At 42.9% G+C, this 17359-nt stretch overlaps 1 protein-coding gene across 3 annotated transcripts in view; it reads right to left on the reverse strand.

Moving 5' to 3' along the window:
* The window catches only part of abr (ABR activator of RhoGEF and GTPase), a 117138-nt gene that overhangs the window by 67908 nt on the left and 31871 nt on the right, over positions 1 to 17359 (reverse strand). For 2 of the 3 annotated variants that reach the window (XM_010736504.3, XM_019274948.2), the window contains exon 2: positions 6921 to 7102. In XM_010736504.3, the coding sequence (XP_010734806.2) occupies positions 6921 to 7102 (182 nt within the window). Of the gene's footprint in view, positions 1 to 2597; positions 2859 to 6920; positions 7103 to 17359 lie in introns of those variants that run through there. The other variant, XM_019274950.2, reaches the window with a different exon arrangement.

Genomic DNA, 17359 nt, shown 5'->3' on the forward strand with positions numbered 1-17359 from the left:
GAACATGACACATGTTGATACATCCTCTATGCAAACTGTGTGCAGAAAGATTACAGCTGTTTACACCTGTGTCATCGTATCTAGTCAGAAGGCCATTGAAAACTTAGATTACACACTATGGGATGACTGTTTTGTACATAACAATGATATATTAACACTTGCTGCATGATTCACAGTGGTGTTATTGGAAAGAAATTCACAGTGGTGTTAATAAAATCGGAGAAAGTCAGACGAGGGCGCTTCAACGATGTGTTCACCAAAATAATTCAAATGTGTGAAAGCTATACGAGCAATCCTCATTTAAATATCCCTCCTGAATAAAATAATATCCTAAAGAAACAGCTTTCCTAAAGTACACCTGTCGTTCACTCTTTGAACCTGTAAAAGACTAACACGTCTCTGCACACACAAGATGCAATAAACTGGTCTAAGTGACGTTAAAGTGACACATATGTACTTTAAGGGAGGCCAGAGAACAGCCGTGTGAGCGGAGAGGAAGGTTAATTATTAACACTACCTGATCCTTACAATGATATCAGCACACCAGCCCTGCCTGATAAGACAAGGAGGGAGCCGTGACCTCATCGTTTTAACCCAATCACAACCGGCATCCACCTTCTGAAAAGGATCAATCAATCAGTTATCAATCAAACCGGCATTGCAAAACATCCCCCATTTGGTAGCGAAGGATTCAATGCGTGTCGATACAATCGGCGTGTTTTGATTGCAACTTTGGAAAGTTTGTATCCGTTTCCTTTTGTCTTTGTTTAACAGACACGTCTAGTAATTATTAATTAGATTATTGTCCAAACATTACCTATCCAGACATCCACACATATTTGAATCACCAATTAGCTTAAGTGTTGTCTGTAAATAACCAGCTTGTCAATTAACAACTGCATGACCTGGGCTGAGCTTCAAGAAGGTAATGATGTAACGTTTTAGTGCTGCTGCTGGTGCAGGGGTTAGTCCATGACTGAACTCACTCCCACTCAAGCTAATGTTAGCTATCCATCAGGAGTAACTGTCACCAGCATCATTTAGCCTATTCACCACGCTGACAGTGAATATTCATGTATGTTGTGCCTCTCAGGGTGAGAGTTTCTCACAATAACATAGATGAAAACGGAGACACAGCCTTCGTGCTTCTGGTCTGATGTACCAGTCAAGACTGGAGGTGTAACCAGGTACAGTATGTGCATAAGAGCCTGTAAAATACACAACTTTTATCAGACTTGTGACAGTGAAATTAGAAATATGTGTCACAGTAAACAGTGTTTAAATTAAGTGATAACTCTATAACTTGTTTATATATAAACCAACATGCATCTTCACCCTTGTGATGACTGGCGGATTGGTGGCGACTGTTCTCTCAAGCGTTTCAAAAGAAGATTCAGGATTGATTTCTGCACGTCGTGTCTCTTTTAATTAAAACTGCAGAAAGTTTTCAGTGAGCTGCATTCACATTGTTTCCTTCGGGGATATTAACATCACTTTTATTCGGCAGGATTTGAGCCTGCGAGGCGTCTTAGCCCGTCATTCCATAAAAGAAACTGAAAGATCATTTTTTTGGGTTGTGACTAAAACCTCATGACAAAAGCGGTGCGAGAAATGAGTCAGACTCTTAGATGCTTCTTTGATATGCAAGTTCTGCTGCTGCAGCTCACTGTTTATTTTAAGCACCACAAACCATATGTATGTCCACATCTGTAGACATTGTGTGTTTGTCCTCATGTATTTCTTTTTTATTTTAATGACAACTCAGAGTGACTTCTTTTTTTGCTTTTCTAACTTCAGATATGATGCCTGCTCCCCTGTGGTTGCACTGAGCGGCGCAGGGACATACATTATACCCTCGAAGTAAACATGTGTGTTGGTGACGTGTAAAGCTTACTCCCTCGGTGACAAACATGTCACAGCAGGACGAGGAAAAAAAAAAAAAGACAGGAAAGGAAGGAGGAAAACTACTTCTTCAAACAGTGAGAATATTTTCCCAACTGCTGTACAAAGAGCTACTGTGTGGCGAGAGGGCAAGATGAGAAATACATGAGCGGTGAAAGGATTTTTCCATGGCAACCTGCTCCTGTGCGTGCACTTCTCAGTTACGCTTTTCATGCAAAAAAAAAAACAAAAGAAAAAAGCTGCATGTTTTGCTGTCGTGCTGTCAGAGGAGTTGATATCGAGAGCAGAGCGGACAGTCCTGCTTTTTGTCAATTCATCTACGGGCACATGCAAAAACCAAACGCACACAAGGCTTCTTAACAGGCAGAAGTTAGCGTCAGTCGTCTTTAAAAAGCAGCAGAGAAAGGAGACATGTGCTCCACAGTAGCTGCTTCATCAGGCCACTCTGAGAGACTAGTGTATGTCTCACACACACACACACACACACACACACACACTATTGCAGCACAGATGGCTTATAGGCACACGTAGCAGCACATAGTGACGCCACATCTTGCCAAGACAGCAATAAGACTTTCCCCTTTGCTATGCATAGCTGTAAAGCCAGGTCAGTGTGTTACAGTCACATAAGTGTGTCCCTGTGTGTGTGTGTGTGTGTGTAGTCCCTGCATCCAGCTGTCCAGCCGCTGTCTCACCTTGAACTGTCTATGTATCGAAGTGATGGGATCCAGCTCCCCATCTCCATATTCAAACACCTCCTCCTCCTCCTCCAGCACCCTGTCCAAGTAGCACAGCACCTCCTCCTCTTCCTCCTCCATGATCCTTTCTTTCTCTCTCTCTCTTTCCCCTTCTCCTCTTTCTTGCCTGGAGATCCCCCTTCTTCTTCTTCAGGGCCTGCCTGGACACATCAGTGTTTTCCCCCTCAGAGCAAGTCGTCTGGACACCGAGAGAGAGAAAGAGAGAGGACCCCGCCTACACACCCCACCCCCTTCCTCTGCTGGGCTTCCTGGTGTAAGTGTGTATGTGTGCACTCTGTGTGTGTGTGTGTGCGCCACTGTTCCACCTCGGTCGATGAGGTCTGCCCTCCCTCTACATCCGCCCCTCCCCTCACAACAAACGCTATCCAGCCACTTCCTTGATGGCTACACAGGCCGTTTCTGTCTTCGAGTCTTCTGCTTCATTACCTTCGTTTCTTTCTTCCGTATCTTCAGGCAAAAAGTCACTTCCTCAAACACACTTTCTTTTTTTCCCCTCTCGCATTAATGAGTGTTACATAGTTCATCTTTCTCTCTGTTTTCTTTCTTCTCTCTGGTCATTGTCTCTCTCTTTATTGATCTGCTGCGAGCCTTGGATGTGGAGCTGAGGCTGTGCCTGTGTGCTGCCAGTGCGGCTGATTCTAATTACAGGTCACATAGTTCACTTGGGTAGCAGCAGTTTAGCGCAGGCAGGACGCGAGGTTAGAGTATAAAATAGAGTTAAATAAAAAGACACATGCTGCACCGAGACATGCCGTTATGAAAAAAATCAATAAATCTGGATAGAAGAAAAGGAAATGAAACTAAAAATGTGAATGCTGTGGTGACTAAACTTTTGAGTATTTGTGAATGAACACACACTCTCAACCTGCTCCTGACCCTTAAATGACACTCTACAGGAAATGACATCCAACACTGTTGTAACAACCTCCATCTAGTATTGTGCTGAACATATGATCTTTGCGGGCCATGCCTGCAGACTAATCTTTGGTTTGCTATCTGTCTTGCTTATATTATATAGGTCAGACCTATTTTACAACCCAAGCACTTGGAAAAGTGCTGGAGAAAAAAAAAAAAGCAGATTAGATTTATGCTTGTGGCTTGTATTTCTAGGTCACTAGTTACAAACTGTTTATATGGTCAGAGAAATAATCATGAGAAAGAGGACAAAGTAAGAAAATGACATCAGAAGTCACAAATACGAGGAGGATAAAGACAAAAGGAAGACCCTTCCATTCAAATAAAGGAAAACCCTTTAAAAGGCGGGTATAACAGGCTCTCTTCAAATATACAGAAAGTTTGGTTTTGAAGCATCCCAAAATACAACCCCGAAAACACGCTCCCTGTGCCGAATGTATGCATTTTGGCATGGAGGTGTCAGCGGTCGAAAGGCTCGCGCAAACTCAGCGGAAAGAAAGCGATGACTTAACGGGGCGGTGAGGAGAGGACGACTTCAGTGGAAGAGTCCGTAAAGGAGGCAGCGTCTGACATGAATTCTCCACAAACAGCCTCAAAGAAGCCGGCAATGTTAACAGCTCTGACTCATGAACATACAAGGAGGACAGAGTGGGTGAAGTCTAAAGAACAAACAGATCTAGATTATCTAGTGCAGTGTTTCTCAAACTGTTCACACCACCACAGATGTTAAAATACAGTAGCACAAACCGACACTATTTAACTTAACAGTTTACGCAGGAGGCAGGTTTATTCTTAATAAGAAGTGTATTTAATGTTGACTGTTGCTGCACCAGTTCGAGAACCAGAAGGAAACCAGAGCGATGGAAAGTAGTTATTAATCATTCCTGAGATCTAGCCTCTAGCAAAAGGTCAGCGAGGCATTCACTTTTTTAATATTAATATTTTAAATGGTTTTCAACTCACATGTTTTTACCTCAACTTTCCACTAGATGGAGACACTTGCATTCACAAGAGGTGCACAGGGTGACTTGCAGTGAATGCAACTGAACAAAATGCTTAATAATTTACATACTGCCACTTCTATGAGAAGGTCAATGATCAGTGTTTACAATACTATGATAATACAGCTGCTTGGAAAAGAGATTAAAAAGACTAAAGGGAGAGAGCAGGAAGATCTTAAGGGCAGATCTGTGGTCAATGTATGACAGAGAGACGAGGTGGGCCGCTTTAAAGGAGTAAACCATATAACAGACGTCTGAGTCAGCCTCACATTGCTGGAGTTCTCATTCAGGTTTGTTCCCGCTGCCTGTGATGTGTGAAGTGAAAGTCTGTTAGCCTCTTTCCCTCTATGTGTGTGTGTGTGTAAGTGTGTGTGAGCGTGGGAGGTTCAGGTCAGGGTCAACATGACTCCCACTGAGCCTATCCGGGGTGCTGACGCACACCCTCTCACAAAGTTAGCCACACAAGTAACATTCATACAAACAAACACACACACACACACACACACACACACACACACACATCTGCCAGTCATGAAAACCACAAATTTAAATGACCACAGAATGTACAGACGAAAACATTCAGCATATTCTCTATCAGACGACGCAGTGTACTGTATTTCCATTTCGTGAAAGCTTTTGCATCAGCTGTTCTAAATGCGTGCTGTCTGCAGTTTATGGGGAGTAAACAGAGGAGGTACTGCTCTTTTCCTTCACGCGTGCAGCGATAGCCACTGTGATCACATAAATCGCTAACAAATCAGGCGGCTAAGTTCAGGGAGAAAAGAAAAAGACAGATGGAGCCTGGTGTGAAATCATCCCAGGTGAAGCTCCTACTGCTAATGACAAGAGGAAACACTGACTGGTGACATAGCACACTGCTCACAGGATGTCAGGGTGTTTATAACGTAGACATTTTGACTTTTAAATGTGTTTAAGATGGTTTTAACTCTCCGAGTTCAGATAATATGATTAAAGGGTCATAATATTGAATATTTAGTCACCTGTAGGTGTTACCTGTTCGTCATAAGGTAACGTGGTTAAGTGAGGAGAGCTTTGAAGACAGGTTCACATTTTTTAATACAAGAAAGAAAAAAAATGATTGGTTCCTATTTTTGTTCCTCCTGTCCAAACTCAGCATCTTTAAAGTATAACATTTCCTCTTTGCATTATTACCCCTGCACTGCAGCTCAGCGAGACAAAACACACTGCAGAGAAACACAAAGTGTAAAACCGAAAACAAGAACCCAAAGAATAGCACACAAATAAAGGAGAAATAGACATATCATTAGATACCTGGAGGGAGGTTTGCAAGGAGGCACGTTTGATGACCAATTCTAAATATTTAGAGGGCGTTCAGATGAAAGGTTATAATGAGATACTACCTTACACTGCAAATAACAACAAAGTGGACCCTGAACATGTCAGACAGAGAAGATAAGGACCACAAAATGGAAACCACACTCATATTTTCTGGTCCAAAGCGGAGTAATTTTTTGGAAAGATGTATTAGACCTCCTGAGAGACATGTTTCACAAAGATATTCCCCAAAGACCCTGAGGTGGTATTGAAGGCTAGGCAATACTCTTTGGGAGCTGCTTTAAAATGTAACAATGATATGTTTCAAACCAAACTGGCAACAGATAACATCCGTCTTAAAATAATTATGGGAACTGTAAGAGATGAAAAAAACTACCTATACAAACTACCCTTAAAGGGAGTTCTGAAATCCATGCCCTCTCAACCTAACCCCTACTTCAGTGTCCATATCAGCACACAACGGTTGTAGATTTTTGGGATATGACTGAATTTTCATTTTAAAAGATCAGCGAGGATGATGTGATTGTGGAAATAAGTGTTTTTGCATAAAAAACAGGAAACTGGACTTTCCAACAACATTTATCGCACCAGCAGATTATTACAAAAAGTCTATTTGCAGCTGCATTATCAACAAAACACGCAACAAGATGAGCTACTTCAAGAAAATTCCAGTATCTGAAGCTTTGTAATGAAATAACATCAATAAAATCAGTCGCTATCTGTTGGAATTCAGTCTGTTAACTTTAAGTATGCTTTGGGAAAATATACTGCTTTTACATATTCAAACTTGCCTGGAGGAGAACTGTACCTGAGCTAATCAATCATCTAACGTGTAATCACAACCAGAAATGATTTATGTTGCACTGCGCTCTCTCTCCATCTGTCACTTCATTCCATTGTCTAATAATATCAAGTTGTGTGTGGAGGACTGCTACTCATTTTACCTGCCTCCATATGTACATTGTGTGTGTGTGTGTGTGTGTGTGTGTGTGTGTGTGTGTGTGTGTGTGTGTGTGTGTGCTCTTACCCCTGACAGCAGGCCCTCTGGTGGTGTGGGGGAGACCGCCTCTCCGTCGGGCCCCTGGGGAGCGCACAGCTGGGGCGACATGGTGGGCGATTCGTCTATATAGGGCAGCGTCTCCGAGCCATCCTGAGACTTGCCGTCCTCGGCTCCGTCCCCCTCGAAGCCATCTGTGTTGTAGTTAAAGTCTGGAGGGACAGAGATGAGAGATGAAGAGAAAGATAGACAGTGATTAGCATTTTACCACAGAGAACAAGGCCATCGCTGAGCTCCGGTGACTCACAACCACAGCTTCCTGAGAATAATCAAGTACTCCCACCACTTATTCGGTTAGCTCAGCTTAGAGTAACTTGAACCAGGAAGGGGAAAAAAAAAGCTTGTTGCACATTAAGATGCTATACACGAAACTGGAGACAATTCCTACATGCAGAGGATGCGTGGAAAGAAGACCACACTGGACAACAGACTGACTAACTGTGATTTGTTGAAGACACCATGCCAACAACAGCAGGAAACAGTCTAGCATGGCTGAGCCTTGCTGAGGATGCTACGACGCAGCATGTAGAGGCTGTTTCATTTAGAGGTTTTCTACTGTACGTTAGAGTCGGTATCGGGGTCGATATTCATGTCCAGTGACAGCGCCCGGCGTTCAGGCCTGAGTAACAGTGACAGCTCCAGTGGGAAGGAACAACGCTGACTCCGAATGGACTGCCGTCAAAGGAACACTGGTGAAGAAAACAGTGGAGTGGGGAGATATAAAAAGCCAACATCAGGTTTTATATGTGATGTCTTATTAGAGAGGAGTTGTGTTTTTTTGATGGACAGTCAGGGACGGTGAAGCTGAAGCTATAACCCAGTGTGAAACGGAAAAGGGCAAGCAAACATGTTTGTTTATGCTTACACAATAATTATAGATTTTCCTGGATGTCCGCTGATACAGTGTATTCCTTTTATGAAGTCGAATGAATAGGAGAAGTGCATGCTTTAGAGGCAACTGTGGGCTGGTGTAAAAGCAGAAGCAGAGGTCTAAAAAGGCGAATTATGTGGGAGGCGTGTAGGTGAGCAGCGATCTGACTACCCTGAGCTCAACCGCCACTTTAGAAGTGCAAAGGCGTGTCAAACCGCCGCCATTACACATACAAACATGTACCCGAGAGGGTGTGTGTGTGCAACCCTAACGAGCCACAAGTGAGAACTAATTGGAAAATAAAAGCAGGGGTCAATCCCCACTGGGACGACACACACACACACCATCAAGCTAATGTTGAGTGGCCGACACGGCACCGTCTGTCACCTTCTGACACGCACCGTAACCCACAGTCAATGGACCACCCACCTGCCAATCAAATATATATAAAAAAAATCCCTCCATCTGTTAGTTGCATGCGAGTATGTATGTGAACCGTGGGGAGTCACTGCTACCATATGGCTTATTTGTAGCTGTTGGGCAAATAGCTGACAAATGGTGCATTTAGGTTTAAGCTGCATCAGTGAGGCATGCACACATACGCACATGCACACGCACACACGCACACACACACACACACACACACACACACACACACACACATACAGAATAAAAGTGTGCCGATGCGCTGAAAGATGACGCGAGTAGAACATGACAAATAAAAGGTAAGGATGGGGTCCTGACTGATACAGTCTGCTATTGTGCCACAGTAAAGAGATGCTTTTTCCAATATGAAAATATGTTGGTGTGTATTTTTCTCTCTCCTCTCTCTCTCTCTCTCAACCATCTGCTTCATCTGTGACTCCTCTGTGCACCTTCTGGCCTCCTGACAGACTAGTTTGTCCCAGTCTGTTAAAGTTGTGTTAGAAAAACAGAAAGCTGTTGTCATTATGAGACGTTTACCTGATTTTATAGCTGCCCTCAAATTTCCTCAAGTTTAGCACAGAAAGCTCCCCTAACAAAAGGCCTGTTCCCTCCTTTACAAGATGAAACCTCAATATTAAGCAGAAACCATTCATATGCAGTGTGCCAAAGCAGAGAGTTGATCCATCACGGTGAAGCCAAAGGGCTGATCTGCTCTTTGGCTCATGCACAGCCCGCGGTGTGCAGACACATGCTCGAAGCCAGGTGCTTCTAGCCTGAGCTCTCATACATTGGCTGGTTTAGTGTTAATGTGAGTCATTAGAGTCCTTCTGTGTTTGAATGAAATTCTCTGCGTGCAATTTGTTGTCTAAGTGGTCATTATTTTTTCTCATTATGTCTGATTAGCTATATTAATGCCAGACAGAGATCCAGAGAGAGAGAGAGAGAGAGAGAGAGAGGGAGACAAAAGAAACCGTGAAGATGTCTCATTCACCCGACTGCTGGATCACTGTGTGACGAGATCAGACCAAGATACAAAAACAGTCACAAATCAAAAGAGACAGAAAGAAAGGTTGTATACTCAGCAACACTGTCACATTACAGTCGTTTGTGGTGAAACATAGTTAGTAGAAAACGCCACATATGCTGGTGGTGATACTAAAAATGCACTGCTGCTAATGTGCAGAATTCATGGATCATTCAGTGTCAGTCTCAGGACCCTTCAGCCACACTGTACATGACCTGAATGCACAACCATTGAGGCTTTTTAAGGTGTTTAAAGTTTGAATTACTCTTAAAGAAGCTTTAATAGTAATTTATGTTTGAGAGGTTAAATTTTGAAGCATGTTTTGTACGTTTCATTCGTGTTCCCCTAAAACAGAGCTGTGTTTACTTTCTCCTCACACGTTGTCTACAGGTACAAAATCGGTTTATCTGAACAATTTTGAGACAATTTTCTTTGGTCAAAATAGAGGACAGCATTATGTGAGTTTTAAAGCACCAGCTACTAAAACAAAACAAAAACCGATCAATATCTGCTGATACAGCTCATAGATTATCAGCAATCATACCAGCAGCAAAGAAAATTGTGATGGGGGGCATCCCTAGTTTCCTGTCCTGATAATATTTTGGGTGCCTTGCGATTTATTCTGCACTCCTCCAAGTGTCTTGTTATCTATCTGTCACAGCACTCCGTTGCTGCTCCCAATAATCTATAAATAAGAGGAATATTACTACAAAGCTGACTGAAAATGAAAACATTCCTTCCTGCTTTGCTTTAGATCTCTTTGATATATTGATACATTAAGACAGGTTCTCCCAGACGAGACACAAAGGCACATTCAAAAACTACAAACCAGAAGCTCCGATTTCAAAATACCATCACACGGTAACGCTGCTGTTTTGTTACTCACACATCAATGACACAGGGGTCTACACGTGCACATGTTTATCTGCACACACTCTGACGGGCTGAAACACAGGCTGCCTCCGTCAGCTAATGCACCCTGACAATCCCCATGCGTGACAAACCGAAAAATCAATGCCGTGCTGGCAGTCTGTGGAGAGGATTCACCAGCACTACCCTGTTATTACTATTCAATAGAGCAATCCCCAAACGCGCACACACACAAAGACACTTTACAGGGTTAAAACAGGGACAAGCTTAACATGACATGCGATTAAACAGGCGAGACCGTCAGGTAAAAGGACTTGCAGAGGAGGAAGATCCTATTGAGAAATCAATGCAGCCGCCGTCTGGTACATCACCACAGTGAGGTGAATCTGTCAAGACAAGACTAACCCGCACACACACACATTCACACCTCCACAGAGCAGAGAGGCAACACGGTCCAAACATGGGAGACACCAGACTTACCATTGCTAGAGAGCAGAGAACGGATGACACACGCGGCCTCAAAAAAGAAAGCCATGAAGTGCCAAGAGGAGCGCTTTGGAAATAAAAAGAGCTGGTTCAGAGCTGCGCACCGCTTAATACTTTCACTATTGACCCTTTCAGATAACAGAGATTCAAATGAAGGCAAACAATTCTGTTTTCAAAAACACCCACAGCCTAAGAGGAAGCAACAAACGTGTACGCACAACAGTTACTGTATGGAAGCTATAAAATGCTTTTGAGGACATCAACACGTTTCTCTGTCCGCTTAATATGGTCATGTCACTTTCCGGCCAGCCAATAAAGGCTGTCCTGTTACAGTTTATGGGTCATAGTCATAAAAAAAATCAATTGGGTGGGTGTATGTGCATGAATTTTAGGTATACGTCATGCACTGTACTATGAGGAACTGACCAAAACTGGATTTCTGGTTAGTTCAGCTACAACATATCAGAGAGCCGACTGGCCTAAACCAAAGTGAGACGCTGTGAGCTGCTGCAGGCAAACCGGCTGTGGGTTCATTTTCACACTTGGAAATTATTCAAATCACGTTGTTGTTGTTGTTGTTGCAAGCCAACACGGCACACTTCTACAAATCCGGCAAACATACTGCGATGAACCAAACTGTGATTAACTACTAATAGCGCTATTTGAATACATAGTTTGCGTTTTTCCAGGCCCCTCTAGCTCTTATCAAATGGGGAACCAGGATACTGTCCAATAAATGAGACATGCATTGTCCTTTTAGACACAGCAAACACTTCATTTAAATGTTTTAATTGGATCTCAGCTCTATTGTGAGCAGTATAGAGCTACAGTGCAGATGTAGTTGCAAAGGTCAACAGATCTAGTGGACATAAGGTCATACTGAGTGAATATACAAGAGTTCAGTGTATGACTAATGGACGGTTGGAGGTTGATCTTCACGGTTCTAAAGACTGACCTGACAGTCACAGAACAGACAGACCGAAGTAGCCAAGAGCCACCCATGTGCATAAAAACATACTCCTTCAGTGCCACTAAAAGGCCGGGCTGGAGCTGATGGCCATTACTGCACCATTAGTTGATGGGTCGCTACCAGTGGAGAGACCACAGAGCTCTGAGGAAGATAAAACCGCGTGTACACTGTTCATATCCTGCCCCCGTGCTGACAGAGGCAGGACCGGCTGCACAGAGAGCTTCAGACAAAAGAAAAGCTTTGATTGAATTAAAAATTGAGATTTAATATTGAGTTTGATATCGAAGCAGCTGTAGATGTACCATACTATAGGTGCTTCTACCACTACATTATGAAAGCTGAACCACTTTACTCTCCCATTTGCTGCTTGACCTCAGAACAGTGACTCCAACAGCCAGTGAAGTCATTTTAATCGAGATACTTTAGTCTTTAATACGAACACAGCTCCCCTAACTGACTGACCGTCCTTTCTCTTTGACTTTTGAAGAGATCAGACAGTTATTTTCTAAAATGTTGCTGCTTTTTGCATTGTCAAACATCCAAATTTAACTTAAGTACTAATACTCAAATTGTTTGTTTTAACCGATTGCCTAAGAATATTTAAGTTGTGGTGATATTTTTTTTTAACTAAACCAATAAATTAAAAACATATATTTTCAGATAACTTAATTTTATCCAAAACCTGACATTTCAGCTGATGTTTTATAACACTGTAAAGGTCACGTTATGAAACTTGTGACATTACATCATCACCATATAGCCAATTACGACAGCAAAAACACATCCGGAAATTAAAAATACATTTGAAATGTTTCTGGGTTGATATTTCAAACTACTTCTTCTAAAATCAAACACAATAGCTTCAAATTGATGTTGCTCGCTCTCTCTATGGATCTCCTTTGTACCCTTTGTACATAATGCTTGGGGAAATGAGTACAGCCCATGAGGAAACACAGACACTCACTGTGTCACTCACTACAGATACGCAGGCTCTGGTCTGCACTGATGAGGTTAGATCAATAAGGCTCCAGTTAATAAGGAAAGGTTTGAACCGGAAACACACAGAAACACAAACATATGCAGGGCACTCCGCTCTGTAACTGTAGGATTGCACTTTAGCTCCTGCACAAGTCTGTGTGACAGAGTGCTTAAATCTGTCTTGTAGAAAACAACCTCAGCGGTTTCAGAGCTCCACATGTGGTGGAAAAAGATTTATTACAAACGGATCAAACTGAATGCAATTAAACAAATCAGAAAAATGATAAAAACGTCAGAAAGTTCTCCTCATAGCGCAAAGTAATAATTTAAAAGCCTCAGCATTAAACAGTCTGCCTTTTAAATAAATGAAGAATAGAGGTCCTCAGTATCTGATGCCATTTCTGACCATATGACACCTGAAGTTATTTTTCCCCCGGTGCATTCAAGGAGGCTCTGAAATGTGACATTTGAGTGTCAGCTGCTGAACAATAATGCTATTGATGGAAATGCAAATAAAATAGATTTACATATTTTACCGTCTGTCCTCTAGGGTTAGATACACGGCATGTGAATGCAACACTTTGCAGCACGCGACTTCACCAAGAAAGACTGTTCCCTGCTCACAGCTGCAACAATAAGATGACACTGACAAAAAGTAAATGCATAAATGAATAAAAAAAGAACGCAGAGGGTTAAATGTTCACTGAAATTAGAAGTACTTGCAATATGATTGTCATAGTCCCTGTCCTGTAACCTAGAAAATCTCACGATATGTTTGGAAGTTATTTAAAGGGATAAAACGTGCAAAATCTCATGCAATCCCTTAAAGAGGTCAGAGGTGAAGGGATGAATGTCAAACTTGTGTTTTTAGACACCATAATTTGACTCAAGAACCCGTCTGAAGAGGCCTCTAATGTGATTTTCACCACTGACAGCTGGCAGCAGAGACTAAATGTATCCTTGTGATGCAGAGAGCAGAGAGCTTCTCCAGAGAATCACTGTGTGTCCGAATATTGTTGCATAACCAACCTGCAGTCCCATCCCTCCCACCCAGTGTCCTCCACCCAGTGTCCTCCACCCAGTGTCAGCTCAAATCACCTCTCCTGACGGACGGCTCTAAATCCACCTGTCAATCTCAATAACCGGCCTTTCGTTTCCATGGTAGGGACAAAGGCTGCCATGACAACTGGTCAGGCTGATGCAAATGCTTTCTGTCTGCCAATAGGCTATTTGCTCATGACGGGTGGTAGCCAATGCTCCTGGAAGGGCTTCACTAATTATACAAAAAGACAGGAGAAACCTTTAAAACCGAACCGCCTGAGTCGTAAACTAGCTCAGGGCTCCACAGAGGACAAATCCTGTCTGCTAGGGTCTTCCTAAACTCTCTCCTTCTCACTGACACAGACTATAAACCTGGCACAAACAAAGGAGTTTTCTGAGAGTGTTTTCCAGTCTTCTGCCTCTGATCTAGTTAAATCAGGAAGTTTCTCTAAGACTTCGGGGGCTAAGTGATAAAACCATTAGAGGATGCTGACATTAGAAGACTGAGAATTGAAATTGTGGCAGTGTCAGCTATGCAAAGTGTTTACCTATTTATAACTTCTAATCATTTCCTGCCCTCACTCCTGTTGGTTCCTCACCAGGAAGGCAGCTGCACCGCAGGAATATAAGACAATAAATAAGCTGGGACTGAGGCATTAAAATATTGTGACCTCTCTCTGTGCTGCATCGCCTCCTCACACCCACACTTGGCCAGCTGAGTGACAGCTCCACTGCCAGGCAACATCACACAGATTAAAATTTAAAAAAAAAAACCTGGTTGGAGCTGCAAAGGCAGGCGTGCCACCTGTTTAAACTCCACTGAGCTGAATGAGCTGAAGCGAGGCCACAGTCGACGGAAATGGCTCACCTTTATGTTAGGGTTTGTGTTTGTGTGTGTGTGTCTGGAGGAAGGTAAGCGGTATAGGCAGTGATCCGATGGGTGAGTGGGAATACAGAAACCTGCGAATGAATACAACACACACAGCACAACACTGAGCTACATCCACTGCCACCCGTTCTGCTACATGGAAACATCAAAGACACAGGGACATGCCGGTATGCAAATGTAGCCGTCCCCCTGCACGGCTACTGTACCTGCATGTCGAGATAACACATGTCTCATTGCTTACCCCCGAATCAACTCTAATACGTGGTGTGGTGACAGCGACAGCGGTGTAAGCATTGTGTGTGTGGGTGTGGACAAAGCAACAGTGGCAGCAGATGGTGTGTTTGTGGTGGAAGAACACTATGTGTACAGCACTAATAAAGTAAACATATGTCCTCTGTTAATGCAAGTTTTTTGCTATCTATCTATCTAGCTATCTAGCTATCCATCTATCCATCCATCCATCCATCCATCCATCCATCTATCTATCTAAATCTTCACCAAATCTTCAATTACTGTTAACTACTGAACCTTTATTTACTCCAGTGGACAATGTGTGCATGAGCATGTAAAAGGAGGAGAAGGAGAAAAGAAAAAAGGAGATGCCAATAAAACATTTTTTTAAAAATCACCCACATAGCATCCAAAGTATATAACCTCTCAGCTCTCTACCATGTCCATCTTTAAGAGCTTGAACTGGCTGTACAAAGCTGCAAACTTATTAAGTCAGGGAAAGGAAAAGTTGCTGCTGCAGTGTGAGAATTCAATCAGAGAGTTTGTGCTGCCTTGCTCAGCATTTTTTTTTCTAGAGGAGGAGAGGGATTACATCATGCCCTGCAGCCAGCAAACACTGTGTGGGCACCGAGGAAGCAGCCCTGCAAACCGCCTCTGTATAGGAGCGCACGCACACACACACATTTTTACAGCAGAGATGTGTGTTTACGAGCCAAGGCTGCTGCTGCTGTGCGCCTTCAGGTTTCTATGGGGAGGTAATGAAAAGGAGGAAGTGTGTGTGAGAGGGTCCCAACGTGCATGTTTATTATTCAGCTGTCTGTACTGTGTATATACTGTACGTGTGTGTATGTGTGCGTTCATAAGATATTCCTCTGCATCTTCAGTGCTGCATTCATAAAGATGTAAGTGAGCTCAAACATAACAGACCCAATTCTCTGAAGAGCAGATAAAAGAGAGAGAAGAAGGGAAAACAGAAACACAACGCCGCCTCCTGTAGCCTCGTGCTCAGCTACAAGTCTTCTCGGGCACTGCGGAGCCACGACACCATGACAGTACATCAGCGGCTTGACAGATGTGCGGTCATTGTGTTTCTGTATGTGTATGTGTGTGTGTGTTGCTACATGTAGGCTTTTATACCTCCCTGTCCTGCGGTCATCAATCAGGAGGTGACACTGGGGAAATTAAAAGCCTTTATGAAGGTCTATCTTTACAGCCCGGGCCTGTTACTCCACTCATCAACATAAAGTATTTCAACATGACACGAGACTCTGAGGACAGAAAACAGCAGATTTATAGCATCACTGGAAAACCAATTTAATTCCACCATATGCAGATGTTTCGAATAAAAAAGCTAAAAACATGAAGAGGGGAGCTTTGGTGAGACATATTTGAAGTTTTAAAACATTTAAAGTGAGAATACAATCTATACAAATTACTAAAAAAAATTAAGCTACAGACCTCTTAATTATATTGCGCCATAACTGCCGCTTCATTAGCTTTTAATGGATTCTCGTTTTCTGTGAACTAGGTCCAAGAATCATCAGGTGCTGCGAGGTCTTTCCCTTCATCTAGAAAGCAAAAAGCTAAAGCAGATGTGGAGCGGCAGATTCAGCTTCCCCCAGGAGCCACCTCAACTGTGATCAATCCAGTTTAGGGTAGTGATTAATATGTAGACACACCCACCTTCTTCATACAGAAAGAGACAAAGAGACAGACAGCAGATGTTTAGAGAGGCGAGACTCGCTGCACAATCGCACAGTCCGATCCGGCCAGTTATTTGAAGCTTAAATTGGAATTTTGTTTTGACAAGGAGGCTCAGCGATTCCTCAGAGATGGCTGAAGTGCCGCTGAAGCATTTTGTTAACAGCTGTGTTGCACAGCAGTCGGCTGCAACAAGAACATTTGTAAAACATCCTCTAAACCACTACGGTCCACTGGTACATTTGAAACACATCTGATTAGCTAAGCAGAGTGTAGTTTACTAAAATATGAGCTTTTAAGTGACTCACTGCACACAGCGGAGTGAGATTTTGTAGTGGATTTGTGGAGAAAAAAGCTAAAGCTACTGAATCTTCTTCTTAGTTTCCAAATCTATTTGTTTCACCTCTCTATAATAATGTGTGTAAGCCAATCGGCACAGTCCGTGGCTGTGAAATGAAGTCAATGCGGAAATGCCAAAAACTGCAGTTCCTCAAAAGTCCACCTGAGGCTGGCTCCAGAAGTGAGTCAGTCTCCATAAGCCCCTATGTTCAAATGTCCAACTTCATAGCAGAACTAAACATGTTTACAGCCTGGTACAAAAAACTGTTTTGGTCTCTGTAGCTAATTTTCCAATTCATGACAACTGTACTGAGGGTGAATTTATATACAACTCACCCGTTCAAATTATATTAAGGCTTAAATTAGGCAGAATTAACAGCGTGGCTGCTTTGATTGACAGGTGGCTGCTGTTACAGGTGGCTTGTTTGAGCAATCAGGCGTCATTCAGCCCACCTCAGCTCCACCCACGATCCACGTCTTTGCCGATTCTTAGAAGCAGAACAACATGGAGGCAGACAGAGCAATCGCACTTTGTGCTTCACTCTTCAGACACTTGCAGGTGGCGTCACACATACACCGTCCA

This window comes from Larimichthys crocea, chromosome XXII (assembly GCF_000972845.2).
Source record: "Larimichthys crocea isolate SSNF chromosome XXII, L_crocea_2.0, whole genome shotgun sequence".
NCBI classification, from domain to species: domain Eukaryota; kingdom Metazoa; phylum Chordata; class Actinopteri; family Sciaenidae; genus Larimichthys; species Larimichthys crocea.